This window comes from Mauremys reevesii, linkage group 1, assembly GCF_016161935.1.
Source record: "Mauremys reevesii isolate NIE-2019 linkage group 1, ASM1616193v1, whole genome shotgun sequence".
NCBI classification, from domain to species: Eukaryota; Metazoa; Chordata; order Testudines; family Geoemydidae; genus Mauremys; species Mauremys reevesii.
In genome coordinates this window covers 205,306,077-205,328,662 of record NC_052623.1, presented here as the reverse complement: position 1 = coordinate 205,328,662, position 22,586 = coordinate 205,306,077, and the positions used below count along the sequence as shown (strand labels likewise).

The 22,586-nt window shown below is 42.1% G+C and overlaps 1 protein-coding gene across 39 annotated transcripts in view; it reads left to right on the top strand.

Moving 5' to 3' along the window:
* The window catches only part of ZBTB20 (zinc finger and BTB domain containing 20), a 646,879-nt gene that overhangs the window by 581,535 nt on the left and 42,758 nt on the right, over nucleotides 1–22,586 (top strand). For all 39 annotated transcript variants that reach the window (XM_039497079.1, XM_039497067.1, XM_039497069.1 and 36 more), the window contains one exon: nucleotides 13,924–14,025. In XM_039497079.1, coding sequence (XP_039353013.1) covers nucleotides 13,961–14,025 — 65 coding nt within the window. In that variant the 5' untranslated portion in view covers nucleotides 13,924–13,960. The remainder of the gene's footprint in view (nucleotides 1–13,923; nucleotides 14,026–22,586) is intronic.

Here is a 22,586-nt window from a genome sequence, read left to right as displayed (position 1 = left end):
CAGAACATCCCCTGGCAATGAGAGTCACAGGCTGACTGTGCATTGTGTGAAGTACTTCCTTTGTTTGTTTTAAACCTGCTGCCTATTAATTTTATTGGGTGACCCCTGGTTCTTGTGTTATACGAAGGAGTAAATAACACTTCTTTATGCATTTTGTTTACATGATTTATGATTTTATCAACCTCTATCATATTTCTCCTCAGTCATCTCTTTTCTAAACTGAACAGTCCCGGTCTTTTTAATCTCTCCTTGTATGGAATCTATTGCATACTCCTAAACATTTGTGTTGCCGTTTTCTGTACTTTTTCCAATTCTAATGTGGGTTTTTTTGAGATGGGATGACCAAAACTGCACACAGTATTCAAAGTCTGGGCAGTTATTAATAAGCCATTATTGTTGTTATTACTGTGTATTATTTGTATTACTATAGTGCCTAGGAGCCCTGGTCACAGACCAAGACCCAGGGTGCTAGGTGCTGTACAAACACAGAATAGAAAGACAGACCCTGCCTCAATGAGCTTACAGTCTAAGTGCAGTGTATTATGGCTGCGTTTATGGCTTCCTTTGAAATATCAGATATTTATCACTACCAGAGGCAGGAGACTGGATTTGATGGACCCCATGGTGTGCTCCATTATGGCAAATCAGATGCTAAGTTTTGTCCCATTAAGGAAAAGTACAGATGGTACAATATCCTGCAGAACATAAAATGGCAATAGGGTTTTTTTAGTTTTAGTCTGAACGTTTATAATTTCTGTGATCTCATTCACACTAGATAATTGTCCACTGCCTTTCTGATAGCTACTTTTGAGTTACAATAATACTTTGAGTGTCTGTCGACCCCTTACTCTGAAGATCTAAAGGTGCTGAACAAACATTAATTAATTTAGTCTCAGAGTACTCTAGGAATTAGGTTTGTCTTAATACCCCAATTTTACATGTGGGGAAACTGAGGCACAGAGCGACTAAGCAAATTAACCATGTGTCAGAAGCTGGGAAAGAACAGATGTGCCAAATCCCAAATCATGGGCTTTAACAAAAAGCCCATCCTACCTAGCTGTAAATTCAGATTGCAGATCTTTTAAATCTCAAGCTAATGAAATTCACTTTTCATTAAAATCCCAAGGTACAAGGATCTACCCTACATCTGTCCTGACACACAGCAGGGATCTCTGTACACCTGATGTAGGCTGAAAGGAGGGTGGGTGAGAGGTGGCATTTCGTACAGTTGAACCCATACTTTCAAAGGGCAGATTTAAGTTTCTTATGCCATTTGGAGCTAGATCCAAAACTCAATATAGAAGTTTGTGGAAAGACTCTCAGTGACTTCAGTGGGCTTTGGATCAGGCTCTTGGTGAGGTTCTCCTATTCTGCTATTTTATGTGGGTGGGTGGAGGGTTTGGGGTGGTTCAGAAATAAGAGTGGTGTTGAAGACTTGTGAATTTCCTGAGTTTCTAGCATTTAGTTTTTTGAAATACCCCTGAAACATGCTAGTAATATTGTTTCAAAGTGATGTATTCGCCATTTTAATTCACCTCCCCCGGAATGATACAGTAATGAATTATTTCAGAAGTTGCCTGCCGGGGTAGAGTAAAGAAGGACCACAGATGCAGAGACAGTCAGGCTTTCAGATCAGGATCCAAATGAACTTTGCAGCTTAAACTCGTCTCAAGCTCAGAGGCATTGGCTGGGTTTCTTGTTGCTCCCTCTGGGTGTTCTGTTTTTGCAGGAAGTGTTGCACATTCCTGAAGTGTTTAATATATGTGCTGCATTTTAAAACAATAGTCACCAGCTCCTGTAATTCAGAATTTTAAAAAATCACCTTTACTCCCTCCCTGTAGTGAGAGCACTGGGAGTGTGTGTGTGTGTGTGTCTGGTAGGTAGACAGATTCTCTACCTGGAAATGGTTTGCTATTATTAGACATTCCGTTACCAGGGGTTATGTAAGACAAGTGAAGCTCTGTTTTTTAACAGAGACATGATTCATGCTACTTGTAGTAACAGTAACCATCTCCAAACGAGACAGAAAGCAGACACAGACAAAAGGCTGGAGAAATCAATGCTGGCTGAGCACAGCCATTCTCCTGCTATCTTCCGCCTCTCAAACAGAGCACTTGGGTTATCAGGAGTGGAGATTGCTGCTAATTCTGGGTCTCTTGAAGTCTCCCAGATTCACTGAGTTGATGCATCTGTGTCAGTGGCATTGGCCTGGAGAGGCTGAGTCTGCAGGAGCTTTGACAATGGATCCTAGTCAGCACTCCTTACACCATTCCCAACAGTGTCTCCACTATGCTGTGTGAGACTGAAGTAGCTGTGAACACAACTAGCACTCCTACTCTATTTCTCAGTTACTTCTGCTGGGAAAGACTGGAACCAAGACAACTTTTGGCTTCTCTGTAGTTAACACTTCTACATCATTTTTATAGTCATGTGCCGGGAGAGTTAAGACCTGGAGTAGCTTTGAACTTCTGCCAACACTCTTCATTAGAGCAAATTGTGAAGTCTGATTGGAACTAAAATAGCTGTGTCTCCTACAGTCAGCACTTCTGCATCATTCTCTATAGTGCCTCCTGCTGGGAGAGGCAGGGATCAAAGTAGCTGAGTGCTCCACCACAGCCCCACTCACCGACATCATTCTCTGCAGTGATTTCTGCTGGCACAGGGAAGGTATGAGCTTCCCTAACAGCCGATGCAGCACCATTCCCCTCAGAGCCTCTTGCTGATATGAGAATGGAGTATTTGTGAGCCCCACAAAACCAACACACTTACACCATTTCCTACAATGCCATCTTCCTGGAAAGGCAAAGGGTTGCAGTAGCTGTTACTCACCCAAAGCCAGTGTTCCTGCGCCACTCTCTGCAGTACCTGGAAGACTGCTGTAAATTTCAGCAAAAACGCATCTAAACCGTTCTACGTAGTAACTTCTGCTGTCAAAGGAGAAGAAACTAAGGAGTTGGAAATGGTCTTTTTAGTACTCAGAAAACAGAACTCCTACATTAGCAGCACTTATCTAACAGGAGAGGCAACTGCCTTCAGTTTTTCTCAAAGCCTTTTGAAATAACTGGAGAAATATTCCTTAATATGCCCAGGAGAGAGCTAAATACTGAACTCCAATAAACCCCAAGTGAATGAGACTGGCAAATACTGGAATAAGAATAATTAAAATAATATTTGTTATTATTTAATTCTTACTAATGCACTATGCCATTTGCAACAGGGATCACTTTACCTGCTACTGGTATTCAGCAGTCATTCTGTCTGAGCCACACTATACACACTTTCAGGAGAGGAGTGAAAAGTAGCACATACAATTCATTACAAATGACTCTGCTCTCAAATTCTGAATCCAACCTTTCCTACCAGATGTACAGAGTGTTTGAAAGCCAGATCCTAACATGGCAGCTTGAGCTGTCATCTGTACATTTTAGACATACTTAAGGAATCCTGTGTTGAGACAGTTAATACGTTAACTTATTTAAAATATCAAATAATTATAATAAATATACATTACACCTCAGGACCTATTTCATTCAATGACTTGACATTTTAAATGATATATTTCACAAATGTGCATAACCATCAGTTTGGTCAAACAATGGTTTGGAATAAATTCACGTGTTCATCTAAAACTTTTTAGCTTAGTGTTTTGTCACTGAAGTGTGAAACAGGAAGTCTACGGTGGCTTTCTCCTTGTTTTTCAGGAAGCAATCTCTTTGATCAAATCTTCAAACTCCAAGACCACAGTGAGTTATCACTCAATGGATAATGGAACCAAAGCTCAGAGTTTCCCTCTCTCACCATGGATCCCGTGTATTTTTCTTTAATCCTTTTCAACATAAATTAAATGAGCATTCAGTTGTGTAATTTGAGTCTGGAATCATTAAGTATACAGGAAGAGCCATATAAACATCTGGAAAAGTATGTTCCTGGTTCTTTTTACCTAGTCTTTTCACTGGGTTGGTTACTGATTCTATAACTGTTGACTTGCAAGAAAATTGGGATGCTATTACTGATAACATGTGAAACTTAGCATTTTTAGTATGGTGAGAATCTCAGGAGCTGGGGATGAGATATTCTCAGTGAAGGATGTTTGGTTATGAACTCCTTACCCTACAAGCTCAGGGAGAGCTTATGGCTTGCCTCTCTTAGAGCACAATGCAACACACACATTTTCAAATGGGCCTGCTGTGACATTCCCCAGGGTACAATCTGGACTGTTGAATAGTTGTGTCCCCTCAATTCTTTAGCCTGGGGTGCCTTTTACACTGCTTTTCTGTATAAACAGCAACTTCTGGCCAGCAGATTATGAATTTTCAAATGATACATCACAAGGCATGCTTTGTACAAAATTTATCACAGTCTTGTAAAATTGGTGACCATAATAGGGCAGACCATCACATTTTCATATTTGCTAGCAAGTTTTCTTCTTCCTAAAAGACATTTCTCTCCAAATAAAGTCATCTGCTAAAATCTTGCTGAGAGAAGAAAATAATTCTACCAAGATGATGCTGAGATATTTTTAATTCTTGCATTTGTCAATTTTAATACATTTTGGTGATTGGTGTGTTAGAAATGGATGAGTAGATGAAAATACATGATGAATCCGGATTTTCTTTTGCTGCTTTTTGTTCTCTGCATATCTGTGACAAGTTGATTCATACCTGGTATAACTCCATTCACATCAGTGGAACTACACCGGGGATGATTGTGACTTGTATTGCATAGTTACTGCACATACCTACAGCATCTTTACTGTAAGGTGACCCACAGGAATGAATCAGTTAGCAGCCAGTTTCTTTTCATTAGCCAGGAAGGGATGAATCCAGGCTGATGGTTGCAAATAACCATGAAAGAGTGAGAACCAAGGATCTTGTGGCCACCAAAAAGACCAAACCGTACTACATTAAGTGTTGTACACTTCTGACCATTCTCTCCAGGATAGTTGCCAGGAGATGCATTATTTATTGTTACATGATACAGTCAATGTACATAGACAGGTGAGAATCGATTGTCGGTTTGCAACCCTCTTACCTATGAGAAATAGAGATCTTTTCCTCTTTGAGGAATTCTTCCATTTATTGACACCCGTGGAACGAAAAGCTTGTTGTTTTGGAGAGGTGCTGAAAAGTTTGCAAGCATAGCAATAAACTGAACCAGTTTGTGAAGAATAGACCAGCCATTCTCTCTGATGCTTGCATTGTTTTTGTTCTGCCTCAAAAATAATGTCCTTTCAGACTTCGTTTGATATCTCCATGATGTTGAACAGATTTGGAGAAATCACCAATATTTTGACAGGGTTCCTTGGCAATGAAATGTTCATGAAGCTCATCTGTCATAACTAGCCAAAGCAGTGGAGGGGATGGATACATTACTGTTACCATGTTAATTCCTAGTCATTTTCTTGGTCCCTAGTGGGTGCAGTGATGGCAACTCATTTCAGTGGCAAGGGCATTGGTTATGATGATGTTTTCTGGGAATGGACTCACCTTTATTCTTTGCTGACTGAAATTGCACGACAATGTAATTCTGTCCAAATGTTTTTCTTGGTGACTAAGCAGCTGCCCTCATGCTGCATTGGCCATCTTCGATGACTGCTGCTGCTTGTGGCTTCAAAAAATTTCTGAAAGGCAGCTTGTTCTCTTCTTTAATTCTTCCTCTATCTATGACCTTGTTCTCCTTTTTTTAACTCCTAACTCATACATCTGATTAATTGTAACCTGTAGTAAGTACAAGGCTGTGTCTTAGTGTTGTACTCTCGGCACATGAATGTATGGCCTGTTTCCGAGCTCACGCTGGTTTTAGTCTTAGAAGTAGTACATCTATATCTTAGGACAGCACCCAGAGTCCCTAGTCAGGATTGGGGCTCCACTGTGATGAGTGCTATACTAATATAGGTATGAAACAGTCCCTACCCCAGAGGCTGAACGCAGGTGTAACTCAATTCACCACGGGAGAGTTTTTCCTTATTTCCATCTGCGCAAGTGAAACCAGAATCAGGCCTCAAATATTTGTCTCACTTACTCATGTCTGACTTCTATAGGATGATAAGAAATGTTTACACACTGTAATTTTGTGAGGCACTCAAATACAATAATGATGGACACTTTATAAGAATGTAGACAGGCAGAATTGGATGTAATGTAATGTATTTTCAAAATTTGGATAAGATATTTCAAAAATGTAGTACAGGAAAATATATACATTATATATTAGCCATACCATGTTTGTGTGACTGTGAGAGTGTTTTTCTTATCTATGCCTGTGCATAAATCTGGACTTGATGAGATCTTTCTTAACAGCAAATAGCCAGGTCTTCTGTTTTATATCTTAAATGAAACCTCTCCAGTACCTGCTAGCACAATGCTGGGCCAGTGGTGTTTGGGCTGACAAAATGAAGAGCAGCACATTGTGGCAGAAGGGATCACTTATACTCCATGGGATTTTGGCAGGAAGGGGCTTGTTCTTTAGACCCCTGCTCTGAGACAGGGGAAACTTTGAACTGGAAACTCTCATTGCAAAAGGGAAAGGAATATCAGATGCTGACCGTGAACACTACTTAAGAGTCAATCCAATCAGTGACAGAGGAGCACAAAAATTCACAAGAGCCCCTTGATAAATCCTCCTCTCCAGCCTGCTAGTTCTCCAGGAACTGACAATTCAGTGTATTATGATGGGGTCTGGACATTTTTTTTAAAATGCCAAATTCCAGCTTAAGCAAAGAATTGGGGCTTAAGCATGGTGAAATGTTACATTGTCAGATAAAAAAAGGGGGGGCGTGGCTAGGGAAAGAGAGAAATAGATACAGATAAGTAATAGAGATTTTGTATGACAAATACTGGGAACATGATGCAGCCTTTACTATAAACATGAATAGCTGTTCCAGATTTTGATAGGAACCCTTGGGATTTGAGGGAAAGTATTTCTCTCCAGTACTTTTTACAAAGATGTATTTATGAGAAACTGGCCTTTACCAGACTAGAGCAGCATCCCAGTGCATCTCATTTAAATGGTTTATCTACAAATCCATAGAGGAATGATTGTCTGAGTTTCAGGACCACATGTCTGAAATAAATACACAATGCTCCTAGCAGGGCAGGGGAAAGGCAAGTTTCCCTGCAGTGGTGGTATTTATCTGCTATGAACAAACCACCAGGGCTTTGGAGCAGAGCCCAGAGCTGGAACACGGAGCTGCTCCGGAGCAATGGAGCTGCCTGTTTTTGCCTGGAGCTGGAGCGGAGCCAGAGCACAGCTTCAAAGCCCTGCAAACCACACTCTGATCTTCTTACAGGGTGCCCTGTGCTCCTGAGATTTCATGTTTTCTGAGGTGCAAGTTTGCACCTGTACAACAGAGGCACCTGTGTGCAGTAGTTTTAAAAAAGAGCCACTGTGGCTTAACAACCATGTAAAAGAAGCAGTGAGAGATAAAAAGGCATCTTTTAAAAAGTGGAAGTCAAATCCTAGTGAGGTCAATAGAAAGGAGCATAAACACTGCCAAATTAAGTGTAAAAATGTAATAAGAATGTAAAAAGGAGTTTAAAGAATGGCTAGCCAAAAACTACAAAAGTAATAACAAAATGTTTTTTAAGTACATCAGAAGCAGGAAGCCTGCTAAACAACCAGTGGGGCCCCTGGACAATCGTGATACAAAAGGAGCACTTAAAGATGATAAAGTCATTGCAGAGAAACTAAATGAATTCTTCATGACTGAGGATGTTAGGGAGATTCCCAAACCTGAGCCGTCCTTTGTAGGTGACAAATCTGAGGAATTGTCACAGATTGAAGCGTCATTAGAGGAGGTTTTGGAATTAATTGATAAATTTACCAGTAACAAGTCACCGGGACCAGATGGCATTCACCCAAGAGTTTTGAAAGAACTCAAATGTGAAATTGCAGAACTATTAACTATGGTTTGTAACCTGTCCTTTAAATCGGCTTCTGTACCCAGTTAGCTGGAAGATAGCTAATGTAACACCAGTATTTAAAAAGGGCTCTAGAGGTGATCCCGGCAATTACAGACTGGTAAGTCTAATGTCAGTACTGGGCAAATTAGGTGAAACAATAGTAAAGAATAAAATTGTCAGACACATAGAAGAACATAACTTGTTGGGCAAAAGTCAACACGGTTTCTGTAAAGGGAAATCATGTCTTACTAATCTATTAGAGTTCTTTGAAGTGATCAACAAACATATGGATAAGGGGGATCCAGTGGACATAGTGGACTTAGATTTCCAGAAAGCCTTTGACAAGGTCCCTCACCAAAGGCTCTTATGTAAATTAAGTTGTCATGGGATAAGAGGGAAGATCCTTTCATGGATTGAGAACTGGTTAAAAGACAGGGAACAAAGGGTAGGAATAAATGGTAAATTTTCAGCCTGGAGAGGGGTAACTAGTGGTGTTCCCCAAAGGTCAGTCCTAGGACCAATCCTATTCAACTTTTTCATAAATGATCTGGAGAAAGGGGTAAACAATGAGGTGGCAAAGTTTGCAGATGATACTAAACTACTCAAGATAGTTAAGACCAAAGCAGACTGTGAAGAACTTCAAAAAGATCTCACAAAACTAAGTGATTGGGCAACAAAATGGCAAATGAAATGTAATATCGATAAATGTAAAGTAATGCACATTGGAAAAAATAACCCCAACTATACATACAATATGATGGGGGCTAATTTAGCTACAACAAATCAGGAAAAAGATCTTGCAGTCATTGTGGATAGTTCTCTGAAGACGTCCACACAGTGTGCAGAGACGGTCAAAAAAGCAAACAGGAAGTTAGGAATCATTCAAAAAGGGATAGAGAATAAGATGGAGAATATCTTATTGCCCTTATATAAATCCATGGTATGCCCACATCTTGAATACTGCGTACAGATGTGGTCTCCTCATCTCAAAAAAGATATACTGGCACTAGAAAAGGTTCAGAGAAGGGCAACTAAAATGATTAGAGGTTTGGAATGGGTCCCATATGAGGAGAGATTAAAGAGCCTAGGACTTTTCAGCTTGGAAAAGAGGAGACCTAAGGGGTGATATGATAGAGTTATATAAAATCATGAGTGATGTGGAGAAAGTGAATAAGGAAAAGTTATTTACTTGTTCCCATAATATAAAAAATTGAGTTACACCAAATGAAATTAGGCAGCAGGTTTAAAACAAATAAAAGGAAGTTCTTCACACAGCGCAGTCAACCTGTGGAACTCCTTGCCTGAGGAGGTTGTGAAGGCTAGGACTATAACAGGGTTCAAAAGAGAACTGGATAAATTCATGGAGGTTAAGTCCATTAAAGGCTATTAGCCAGGATGAGTAAGTAATGGTGTCCCTAGCCTCTGTTTGTCAGAGGATGGAGATGGATGGCAGGAGAGAGATCACTTGACCATTACCTCTTAGGTTCACTCCCTCTGGGGCACCTGGCACTGGCCACTGTCGGCAGACAGGATACTGGGCTAGATGGACCTTTGGTCTGACCCAGTATGGCCGTTCTTATGTATACACACAGAGACAGAATTCTGTCTTCCTCTCCCGCCTGGGTGTAAAGCAGCACAGCTGGTTATCTACTGACTGCTAGGAAGAGGGCCCAGCTTCTACTCTGATGTCTGCAGTCAGGGTGCATATCATCCCATTACAAAGGATCAGAAAAGTGCACCTAGAATCATTCATTTGTGCCACTAGACAGCTCTTGAACCTGATATTCTGGATGGCACCATCTCCTTGCAGATGCTTGAAGAATTTCACCCAAATATGTTTCTGAGTGTCTCCATTCCAAAAAGTAATAATGACGAAGACCAAAACTATACTTGGCATAGACAACCCAGATTTAAAATATCTCTCTGATGAAGAAAATGGCTGTAAAAATGGTCCCTTCTTATTCAAGAGATCTACCCTGTGTGTGTTCAGAATCCGATCTGCTCCTTTTAATGACATAAACAAGTTCTTACTGCCATTTAGTCCTGCAGAACCAATACCACATGAGGACAGCAAGTGGGATTATTTGCTGCCTCACACATCATCAACAAACCAGTTTGCTGGGGGTGATATACAAGGCAGAAAGAAACAAAGATTTGCAGGTCCCAGTGCAGGTTTGTAGCACTGGCAATCTCAAAAATCAGCTTTTCATTACAAAATTGAGCCCATTTGACCATGTATCACTGAGAGAGAATAACTCCAGATCTGGACATCAGGTGCTGAATCCCTGCACAGAAATGCAGAGCTGTTTTGCTGACTGACCATGGCATCTAGATCATGTGAGTTTTATTAGCTCCAAGCAGGGAGTAGAAAAGGAATTGGGGGGTGTCTGAGGCAAAAGGAACTAGAGTTAGGGACAGAGAAAGAGGTGTCCTTCAAGAAACAACCCCTGGAAGCAGCCAGGTTCAGGTCCAAGAACTGGCAGGAAGCTTATGTTTGCTGCTATTTAAGTTAACAAGAAAGGAAACCACAAGAAAGTGGATACATCTAGATTATTTTGTTTGTGTGTACTGTGTTAGGAGCAAAGTAGGAACATCAATGCTTATGTGAAATTTAAATAATAGGCTTTGACTGATCATTTCTGATCAATGGTGCTGATTAATGAACAACTCACATAAGGTAGCAAACAAAGAAGGGTGAAGACACAAATTACAGATGGGGAAAGAGGAGGATTAGAGCATCAGGATGTGGAGTTATGGTAAGGGAGCCCATTAATCATCAGCACTGTTATAAAGGATCACATTTTGTGCTGACTTTATGCCCCTTGCAACTCTACTGAAGCCAACACAGAAATTGACCTAAAGTGCACCTCTTAAATCACAATCTGAAGTACCTCACTGCTATCATAAATGAACCTTCTTTAATACAAATAATGAAATGATTAATGTGTCTTCCTCCCTCTAAAATACTAAATAAGACTTGGGTGGGTTGGAATACATGTAAATATATATCGAAATATGTATAAAATACCCAAGTTAGTAACATTAATGGAAAGTTTTTAACTAATACTTTGTACTTCCATAGTGCATTCATGGAAGAAACTCAGTGTCTTCAAAATCTTAATTAAGCCTCGCAGCAACCCTGTGGAGTAGATGTTAATATTCTTGTTTTATAGCAGAAGGAACCAAGGTGCTGAGGGGCCATGTGACTTTCCAAAACTCACACAGTGAATCAGTGGCAGAATCACAGAGAGAACCTAGGAATCCTGACATCCAGTCCCCTGCTTCCTTACTGTTATTTGTGAAAGATGTTTTATTTTTTGCCTAATGTTCTCATGCTCCAAAATCCATGTAATCTGTTAGCCTTCCCATCTGGCTCAAGACCCCTTTCCTAGAGTGTTTCTGGATGCTGCTTTCCCCACCGTGTTCTCCCCCCCCCCCTCCCCCGGTCTGATCAACCTTCAGTTTCATTGATTTTATATTTTAAATGAAATCATCTGTGTCATGTATCCCACTCCAGTATGTTTTTAATATTAAATGAAAACAGCCAAGCTGTTCAGGCCATACAAGAAGCTCTGAAGAAAGGAACAATGAAGCTGGCTAAGTGTTCTGGGACTTACAATCTTCTTCATGCTCTTCACCCAGAGTGGGTTTTTTCAAAAGTACCTAAGGGAGTAAGGCTCTTAAATCCAGTTGACTTTCGATGGGAGTTCAATACCTGATTCCCATATGTGATTGTGAACAGCCCATCCCCAACATCCTTTCTTCCTGCCACACTTGGTTATAAACCACAGAGTGAGTGTTGGCCACACCAATAGAACGAAGGATTGATTAGATTAGAGTCCCAAACACCAGAGGCACAACAAATGACACAGAAAGAAAGAGGTTTCAGAGTAGCAGTCGTGTTAGTCTGTATCCGCAAAAAGAACAGGAGTACACAAGTACTCCTGTTCTTTTTGTAGAAAGAAAGAGGTGTAACAAAATACATATGGCTAACTCTGTCCCTCCTTAGTCTTGACTTATGTGAAACTTCTAGTCAATAGACATTTTGTCTGACTGAAGGACTGGGGGCCTGATCCTTTGGTCTTTCTGCCTGAAAATCTACTGTGGAAGTTAAGCATGCAGATAAACTGTAGGATTGGATCCTCTGTAAGGACTTCAGGATTTAGACTATAGAAAGGTGGGGAGAGGAGCAGAATAAAAGACAGAACGACATGGATGAAATGTACATAGGAAGCAAGGTCGAAATTAATAGAAGGGGAGATAAGGGGTGTATGGAAAACAAGGTAAGCAGGGAGAAGGATTGAAAGGAAATCTTATGCTAAATGTTAGCAATGAAATCTAAAACTGTGCACATATTGGGCATCATTACACCCTTGAAATTCAACCCTTGATGTTTGTCACTCTGGTTTGTGAACCCTTCAAGCAAATCAGGAGCTGACTTACGGCTCCACTCCAAATACAAGTGAAACTCGGTGGTTCTGAATAAGTTTTGTACTGATCTTTCAAATTTGTTTAAATATGAAATTCAAAACAAACTTTAGGGAGGGCTGTGTGTCTACAAAAACTGGAACCTCAGAGAAAATGTGTGCTTGAGCCCCTGTGAAGTGTAACTGCCAAGTGGTGCATCGTGTGTCTGTTTATACAGATCCAGCTTGCCATTAGCCATCATTATTACAAAAGGTGCACATTAAACTGATCCTGAAAGTATACTTTGTGAAATGCAGTATTACAGTGTCATCTAAAATGCACTGAGAGAATACTTAATTGTGTTGGTAGGCACTCATTCCAATGTGTCTGCTATATTGATTAGTGGTTTTGAATATTACTGTGATGAGTTTCCTAGCATACATTCTGACCTGCTCAGTAATGTTAATTACCTGTGAAATAACAGTGACACTTTGTATCATTTTTGTTCACCTGTGGGTTTGTTTGATTTTGTTGATAAAGCAAATATTCATTTTTCTTCACTGATCCTACTGAAAATCCTGTATTCATGCGAGTAGGACCATTGGCTTCAGTGTGGGCAGGATTGGAGACACTGATGTCCATGGAGCTACTTGCATGAGTAAAGTGAGCAGGATTAACTTGTCATCTGCATGTTGGTTTAAGATACACTTCCATCCTCCACAGCCAACTACCAAAGGATTATAGTAGTTAGAGAAAGAGAAGTCCTATTAGTCTAGTGATGGATTCAATCGCAAAACATTTAAAAAATCTCAATATTTTGTAGAGTCCAGAGATTTGGTTTAGCCAGTTATAAAAGCAGGAACCATTGCAAAAGTCCGGTCTGGATGCTGAATTCCCCGTTCTACCAAATATCAAGGATGCTTGGTTTTGAAGGGTTTTTATGGGGCCTATTCTGTATTAGACCATTGAGTTTACCCCCTCCTCTGGGCAGGATATGGCCTCCAGAGAAGACATTTCAGACATAAAACTGCTACTAAGGTTAGCTGAAAGACTGAGAATAAATTATCTCCCTGGTTGTTTTTTTCACTAAAGTAGCACCCGCTGGTGTCCAAATGAGGAAGTAGGTGGGGTTTCTGCCTTTGGACTGATGCACTTTTATTTTAGCCACTGTTTCTGTGATACAAAGAAAGCAGGAGGAGGAAGGCAGGTCCTTTTCCTTCCTTCACCTGTATTTTAGCTTAGAGGCAGCTCTTTCTGTCTTCTCCTCTGAGCAGAGTTAGATGACATGATGGGAAAAATTCTGGTGCCTTTTCTACACTACGGCGCCTGCTGTTGCTCAGTGCAGCTGCAGTCATAGCAGGCAACCTGCAAGACCAGGAAGGAATTCTATTGTGTGGCAGTTTACTGCTTGATTCCCCCTATCTTACCTATGCAAAATAGTTTGGATGGTTAGGCCATGGAGACTAGGGACTGGAATCTATCCTTATTTACAGCTGGGGTTGCCTCACTCTGCCATATAGATGTGGAGAATACTGATTAACCTTGTAGCAAATTCTCTCACTCTTGATAAATTATTAACAATTCCCCCGTCGTCTTTCCTTTTGTTTCTTTCCAGTACAGACACAGCCTCTCTCTGTCCCCTGCCCCAATGAATGTCTGCACTAGGGCCAAGGCTTGGAGTGATTTACCTGAAGAGTGACACCATTTGGAAACCACTGTAAGTAAATTTTATGTCCTACAAAAGACTTCTTGTTTCAGCAAAAAGGAAACAAAAAACAAAAACAAAAAACACTCAAAAACCTTCAACACCTGGCCATTGCTGGTGAACACGAGCTAAATTTTACATTACACATTTACCTGGGAAGTAAGTGGTAAAAAACACACCAGTAAAAAAGTTGGTAAGTATTGGCCTCATGTTGTAGTTCAGCAGTGGTTTGACCTCTGTGCATCTTCTAGCTGTGCACTGCTCTGGTAGGAGCCCCCTGCCTATTACTCAAGTTTAATGTGGTGTCTTCATGTCTCTCAGTGGAGTTTTGCCCTGTTTTTTATTAGATTTCTTTGTCTTTTGTAGAGTTACTAGTCTGATGCGATCAGTGCATATTATTTCTTGTTGCAGTTCCGTGCAATGCAGTTTGGTTTCCCTGCAGCTCATTCAAGTTTTGAGCTGTTCTTGTCAAGTCTCAATGATTCTTGTAGTTCTGTGTAATTCAGGTTGGGTCTCTGTGTGTCACTGTAGTTTTGCAGAAGCTTGGTTGGACTCTGTGCTTCTCAGTGAAACCTCCTGATGTTCTCAATGGGTTTTCTGCCTCTTGTAGTTTCACAGTGTTCTGAAATGATCTCTTACCTGCTGCCCTAGAGGGCATAATCTTATAGTTTTAAACAGTAATGGACACCAGATCTCTGTTCTTCTTAATATAGTTGTTGGTTTGTTTTTTTGTTTGTTTGTTTTTTGCTGTTCTAGTGAAATTGACTTGATTCTCACTTGTAGCTTCCTGCTTCAATGCACAGGTTTTTGTGCATTACATAGTTTTATCCTGCTCGGGTTGGATCCCAGTGCCATTTTGATCAAGTCTCCCTCCCTCCCATTCCAGTTTTGTGTTCTGTTCAGATTTCTCTGTCTCTTGTAACTTTTTATGGTGCTGCTGTCAGAATTCTGTGTATCTTTCCATCTTAGTTTTGTGGTCAGGTATCTGGTCAGACTTCTGTGCTTCTCTCAGGGTGGGTTGGTTGGTTGATTTTTAACTGAACATACTCATATCTCTGTCTTGCATAGTCAGTTTCTAACCACACATCGCATATTGTCAATGTCACATCTGAGGCCTGGTCTACACTAAGCGTTTAAACCGGTTTTAGGAGCGTAAAACCAATTTAACGCCACACCCGTCCACACTGAGAGGCCCTTTATATCGATATAAAGGGCTCTTTAAATCAATTTCTGTACTCCTCCCTAACGAGAGGAGTAGCGCTAGTATCGGAATTACCATATCGGATTAGGGTTAGTATGGCTGCAGATCAACGGTATTGGCCTCCGGGTGGTATCCCACAGTGCACCACTGACCGCTCTGGACAGCAATCTGAACTTGGATGCAGTGGCCAGGTAGACAGGAAAAGCCCCGCGAACTTTTGAATATTTCCTGTTTGCCCAGCATGGAGCTCCGATCAGCACGTGTGGCAATGCAGTTAAAAATCAAAATAAAGAAAGAGCTCCAGCATGGACCATGCGGATGTGATTGCTGTAAGGGCAGGCAAATCTGTTCTATCAGCGCTCCATTACAGAAGACGAAATTCAAAATCATTTTTAAAAAATCTCCAGACAGACGCCATAGCAGGGACTCAGCGCACTGCTGCGTGACAAGTGTAACGGAAAGCCAAAGAATCAAATGGACGCTCATGGACTGGAGGACTCAAGCTATCCCACAGTTCCTGCAGTCTCCGAAAAGCATTTGCATTCTTGGCTAAGCTCCAAATGCTTCTAGGGTCAAAAACAGTGTCCGCGGTGGGTCAGGGCATAGCTCGGCAATTTACGCACCCCCCCACCCACCCCCAGAAGTGAAAGGGAAAACAATCCTCTCTTGACTCTTTTACGTCACCCTATCTTTACTGAATGCTGCAGATAGACGGGATGCTGCAGCACTCAACACCAACATCCTTGCTCCCCCCCCGCCATGGGTGGCTGATGGTACAATATGGCTGATATCCATCATCATCATCAGCCTATTGGCACATGGGGCAGTGCAAAAGGACTGGTAACCATGCCGACTAGCATCAGTGAGGTCGATCAAGGGCGCCTGCTCCTAATTTTTCCTGGTAGATGGTGCAGTATGGCTGGTAACCATCTTCATCATAGCAACAGGGGGCTGAGCTCCATCAGCCCCCACCATTCATGTGTAAAGAAAAGATTCAATTGCCCCTGGACTAGCAGCGGGATGCTGGGCTCCTCTCCTCCACACTGCTTAATGTCCTGTCTGGACTATCATAGCAGCTGGAGGCTGCCTTCCACTCATTTCTCACTAACAAGTCACTGTGTCTTATTCCTGCATTCTTTATTACTTCATCACACAAGTGGGGGACACTGCTACGGTAGCCCAGGAAGGCTGGGGGAAGAATGGAATCAACAGGTGGGGTTGTTGCAGGAGCACCCCCTGTGAATAGCATACCGCTCATAATTTCTGCAGGATCTGACACAGAGCAGCTGTGCTCTCTGGTTCTATGATACAGTGGTTCTCTAGTACACTTACCCATATTCTAGGCAGGACTGATTCTATTTTTAGATACCAAAAAGGAGGGATTGACTCAGGGAGTCATTCCCAATTTTGGCTTTTGCGCCCCTGGCTGATCTCAGCCAGGGACACTTATGACAGCAGCAAATGGTGCAGTGCAAAAGGACTGGTAACCATGATCATCTTATTACCAATTTATGGTATGGTAGATGGTACAGTATGGCTGGTAACCATCTCTGCTGTCATGCAAAAGCAAAAGCATGCTGCTGTGTAGTGCTGCTGAATCGCCTCTGTCAGCGGCATCTAGTACACATATGGTGACAGTCACAAAAGGCAAAACAGGCTCCATGATTGCCATGCTATGGCATCTGCCAGGGCAATCCAGGGGAAAAAGGCGCGAAATGCTTGTCTGCCATTGCTTTCCCAGAGGAAGGAGTGACTGACGACATTTACCCAGAACCACCCGCGACAATGATTTTTGCCCCATCAGGCACTGGGATCTCAACCCGGAAATTCCAAGGGGCGGGGGAGGCTGCGGGAGCTATGGGATAGCTACGGGATAGCTACCCACAGTGCAACGCTCCAGAAATTGACGCTAGCCTCGGATCGTGGACGCACACCACCGATTTAATGTGTTTAGTGTGGCCGCGCGCACTTGATTTTATACAATCTGTTTTGCTAAACCGGTTTATGTAAATTCGGAATAATCCCGTAGTGTAGACGTACCCTGAGAGAGGGTCAGGACTCACAGTGAGAAACACTGAGATTAGGAGTGGCGTGAGTATCATACATGCAGGCGGGAGATGAACGTGTAGTAAAACACTCAAAAAATATTGCTTAAAAATTCTGAAGAATAGCTTGCTCTCTCTTACATTTTTAAAACAGATGCCTCGATTTATATATATACTGTGTGCACTAATTATGTTAAAGCCAAATTATGACTCAAAAAGCCAGTGGAATGCTTGCTTGGGTACTACAGATGCTGCTCTCAGGGGGCAGTGGCTGGAGGGGGAGACATTATGCCTCTGTTAGGCGTAATACTTGGAATGTGGAGGACGGAAATTCAGTCAGTAGCAGTCTTTGTTACATCATTAGCAATCCCCTGGCATTGTCCTCCAAGCACTAGCTGGTATTCCAGGGAGCAGGGCTTGACTATGACCCAGCCCATCCAGACACACTCCTTAGGGCTGCTAGCAGTGCTAACATATCCTGGACTATGCGGAGGGTCACCTGGAGCCACGTGCTCCCTCCCCCCCTCAGATTTCTGCTAGGGTTTATTTGCTCTGCCTTGAACCCCGCTGCATACCACCAAAACCTTTAAATTGTGCCCCCCTACCCCAACTATCAACAGTTATGTGGCATCTCTGCTTGACCCCTTGTGCTTCAGGAGTGCAAATGGTCTTATTATGACTGCCTCCTTTACAGATGCACTAGGGAAGGCAGGGCTCATTCTAACCTTTTTGTCACCTCCCATTCCCAGTGCATTCACACAGGAGCAATCATAATTTGACCATTAAATAATAATTCAGCTTTGTATTTCTCACTGAAAAGCTTTGCTCTACAGAATGTGGCAGGCACCTGCTCTGTGTTTTCTCTGCTGCCATAGCACCCCAGCCCTGCCCGCAAATAAGTCCCTTTTCTAGAGGCTGGAGATTCAGCCTCCACCTTTACCAGCTCACCGCCTCCCCGTGCTAACAGATGCTGATCTGAAGGGCCCTAGGCATCTTGGTTACCTTGGGCTCACCTATACCTTGCTCATTTAGCTGTTTGATAGTGTGCTGTGCTCTGTGATGGGGCTTAAGGAAGTAACTAGTAGAAACTCATAAAAAAAAACCACTCAGCTGCCCTGTCTCATACAGTAATCCCATATCACACCGGAGTGAAGAGTAACTAGGAGAAATTGAATCCTTTTAATAACCTACATCAGTTGAAATGGGCTTGACACGCTTCTAAAAGTGGAGAACCTCAGACACAGAGCATTTGGGTCCATTTCCAGAACTGGGATTTGGGCCGATGTCTGTTTCAAAGGGCCTCAAATGTTCGCTAACTGACATGTGGGAAATGCTAGCAGCTGAGCAAACTGAATTGCCTGTCTGTGAGGGAGACCAGACCAAGAGGTTTGCTTGTTGTGACATGTTAATACATCTGGGGGAAATTAATCCCAAACACAGATAATTGTTGTGAGGGTGAAACCTGGGGAGACATAACGTTTGAAAGAGACTGAGGAGGATTGCTGGACAGCAAATTGTGTGTGAGTTTGCAATGCAATATGGTAGCAAGAAAAATAAGTACAATTTTGGGTTTGAGAGGCATCCTGAAGTAAGGAGATAGGCCTCCCTACCTGTATAGCTCTGAGTCTACCACACCCAATCAGTTCTGATCCATTCTTCCTTTAAAACAGACAGACAAAAAATCTGTGTTACTCTACATTCAGTGCCTAAAATCATGTTGAAGCTGCATTATTATGAGATGTCAGGTTTCTAGACCTTTATGAAAGAATACTGCAGTGCTTATATACATAAAAGGGGGGATACTTCTTTACCCAAAAAGATATTGGCACTTCGGAGGGATAAGAGGCTGGAGGGACTGATTTACAAGAGAAGTTTGAAAGACCTACTAAATAAGTACTGTTTGGTTAAGTGATGACTAATACGCGGCAGGGACTTGATAACAGTCTATGGATATTTGAAGAGTATATAGCCAAGAAAGAAGGGGAAATATTTTAAGTGATGAATATCATGAAACACTTCCCAAGAGATGTATCTGGCTATGGAAGAGTCTTCCAAAGGAATTGGGTGGAAGCCTCATTACAAGGGCCATTTAAAAGTAGACTGGATGAAACCATACTAAATGAACTCTAAGGAACAATCCTGCATTGACTAGTTGAGTAAGATAAATAAGTTTTTGCCATGTCTAACTTCTAGGCTTCTATACATCAGGGCTATCTACCATAGTGTCCTTTTCCCCTAGTGTCTTGTCCCTGTTTTCCTTTATAATGAGGGTAAAGATGATGATGATGATGGTGCCTTGCGTGTTTTCAGACTCAGCTTCAACGACTGGAAGAGCTAATATAATAAACCACAGCCACATACAGAGAAAGAGCATGGTTCTCCCTGGGGATCAAACCTGGTACCACCCGCACCTGGGGCTTGATTCATAGCCTCATGAAACTGAGTAACTCTGTTAGCTGGGAGTAAATAGGCTGTTACTAGAAGGAAACATGATCACATGTACTGAAGTAGTGCATTACACTGACACCCACAGGTGAAATTATGATGTGCTACTGCCAAGCACTGTAGCCAGCTCAGAGGAAGAATCTGGGAAGATGTACAAACTGTAATGACGTCGGAATACTTTATGGTCACTTAGAGAAGCTGCCCCTCCCACCAAACCCAAACCACAGCCATTGTTGTCTCCTTCTCCCATTGTTTATGCACCTGCCAAATCCAGCTGTTCCATTCCTTTTGACACAGCCAACCAGTGGTCACATGCTGAAGCTACTGACTGAGGTGAGACAGTGCTCCAATTTACCTCCTGGAATAAGGAGATAAGAACACAGTGTGTAATGAACGGTTCAGGATTTGCTGCCTGTCCATAGCACTGATTTATAGGAGTCTAAGCTTGGGGATTGGAGAAATGAGGAGAGGACTATTCATAAGGCCTCAGTGCCTGTGCTCCTACATAGGCAGTTTCTGATCAAAGTGAGTGCCGAGCCTTTTTTCTAATAAGTTTTCTCTAAATTCTAAGTTAGCTTTGATGTTTCCCTTGCTTGAGCTTCCCTCCTCCTGCTGGTTCCTTCTCGTATGTTTAAGTTACTCAGATACAGGGAAAGCTCTCTGGTCAGTAAGAAAGGAGAGGAGTAATGCTGTGAACACTTATTTCCCTGGAGCCAAACAGCATCATTGCCTCCTTTCCCTTTCCACTGAGTACATGAAGTAGGGCCACAGCATTCTGATTTGGAATGGTTTCTGTTGTGGGGGCCTCCTGATAGTATACTGTCTCCTTTGAGAGCAACGGTAAGAAATAAACCCATTCAGAGAGGAAAGAGATTAGAGATGGGGGTAGAGGATGCTATCCATAATGTCACTGGGGCCACAGTCTGTAGTGGATTACATCCACCCTGACTAAATTGGCCTTCAACATTGGTTCTCCACTTGTAAGGTAACTCCCTTCTCTTCATGTGCCAATATATATTTATGCCTGTATCTGTAATTTTCACTCCATGCATCTGAAGAAGTGGGGTTTTTTTACCCAGGAAAGCTTATGCCCAAATATATCTGTTAGTCTTTAAGGTACCACCAGACTCCTCGTTGTTTTTTAGCTTATAGTTGAAACATTTTCTAACCTGCCTCTGTACTTGATTCTGAGTGCTTGTGATGCAAGAGAAGTAGAAATTATTTAGCAATATGGCACTCAGGCTATTTCTTTACTGCAGAATTAACTCAAGTTATCTACACTTGAGTTAACTCCTCTCAAGTTAGCCTAGTCTGAGTGAGAGCAGCCACACTGCAAACTAATACTTGAGCTGCACAGAGTGGTTGGATTAGCAGCTCAGAGTGCTAGTGTTAGCAGCTGATGAATTGTACTAATATGAGCTGTTGCCTGTACTCCATGACGGGTCAGCCAACTCGAGTTAAAACCATCAACACACTCGAGTACAGGGTGTGTGTGTGAGGATGGGACATGAGTTAGGTGCAACACTTGAGTTGTAGCTCGGGTTAACTGCAGTGAAAACAAACCCTTAGATGTTGTAAATCTGTTACCAAGGATGGGGATGTTCAGCCACTCCAACCACCCCGGCCCCCCAGATCCACTGCTGGCTGAACAAGAACTGGCATTGCCTGAACGCTTCACAACAGTGCTGTGAAAGAGGTGTGTGTGCGTACACATGTGCAGAGGGAGGAAGGTACTGGGAATGAGCGGAAGCGGGGGGATATTTCTCTACAGGCCCTAGGAAACGTGACAAGAGTTAGCCTGTGATAACGTTTGAAGTGCTCTCATGGACAAAAGGTATACTTTCGTTACTCAAGTTTCTAAAATACATTGTCATGTGGCAATAGATTTTGTGGCTAGAGGTAGATTTTAGCAGCAGAATTGTTATCCAGATTTCAAGCATGCTGGAATTGGGTGAGGGGGACTGAGATGCTTGATTTATTTTTTAGACCTTTCTCTGTATGAAGTATACTTATAATATTTCAAAACTGTCTGATTTTCATGCAGTTCACAGTGATGCAGTTCTACCCTCAGTTATTCTAATACAAATTTGGAGTAACTCAACTGAAGCTAATAGAGTTACTTCAGATTGACTCTGGTGTAAGTAAGATCAGAATTTGGCCCATTATATTTTCAACATATTTTTAATATATGTTGTTCCCTACCATACAGTGTACAGGACGGAGTATTCTCCACTGCACTAAGCCTCTGATTTTGGGAAGGGCAGCTCCCCCAACATAAAATACACTAAAGCTGCCAGCACCACTGGGGTTAACAACAAATCTAACTCAGCCTCGATTCACCTAAAAATCCCGTCTAAAATCCTAGACCAGCCTCTTTGGAAACAGAAACATGAGCAGTGGGAAGACCAAAATGTTTTTGTGCTTTTCATCCAATTTGGGAGGTCCAAGCAGAACTGACCAGCACAAGACAGGTGCCTGCAGCTATGTAGTTTTGACCACTGAACCCGGTCACTCGAGCATAAGGAAACCTGGGGTGGTTGGCCTGGATTCTCCATGCCTCTGTGTGTGTGTGCGCGTGCGTGCGCGTGCACCCAGTTTTGCTTTGTGTTTCTTCATGCAGTGTCTGCCTTTTCTTTATTTCTTTTTCTTTTTCACATTTTCCTTCCTTTTTTCTATTGTTTTACTTTGGGTTTGGGTGCTCGGCTGGGTTTTATTGGGGGGGGTGAGCTGAGGGGAGGCCTGTTTAACTTTTTTCACTTGAGCTTTCATTTTCCGGCTGAGGAGACACTTCATTGGAGTGTGTAATTTTAACACTTACAGCAAAGAATTTAAAAAAAAAAAAAAAAGGAGCTTGGCAGACTTAACCTCTGGCATGGTGACCA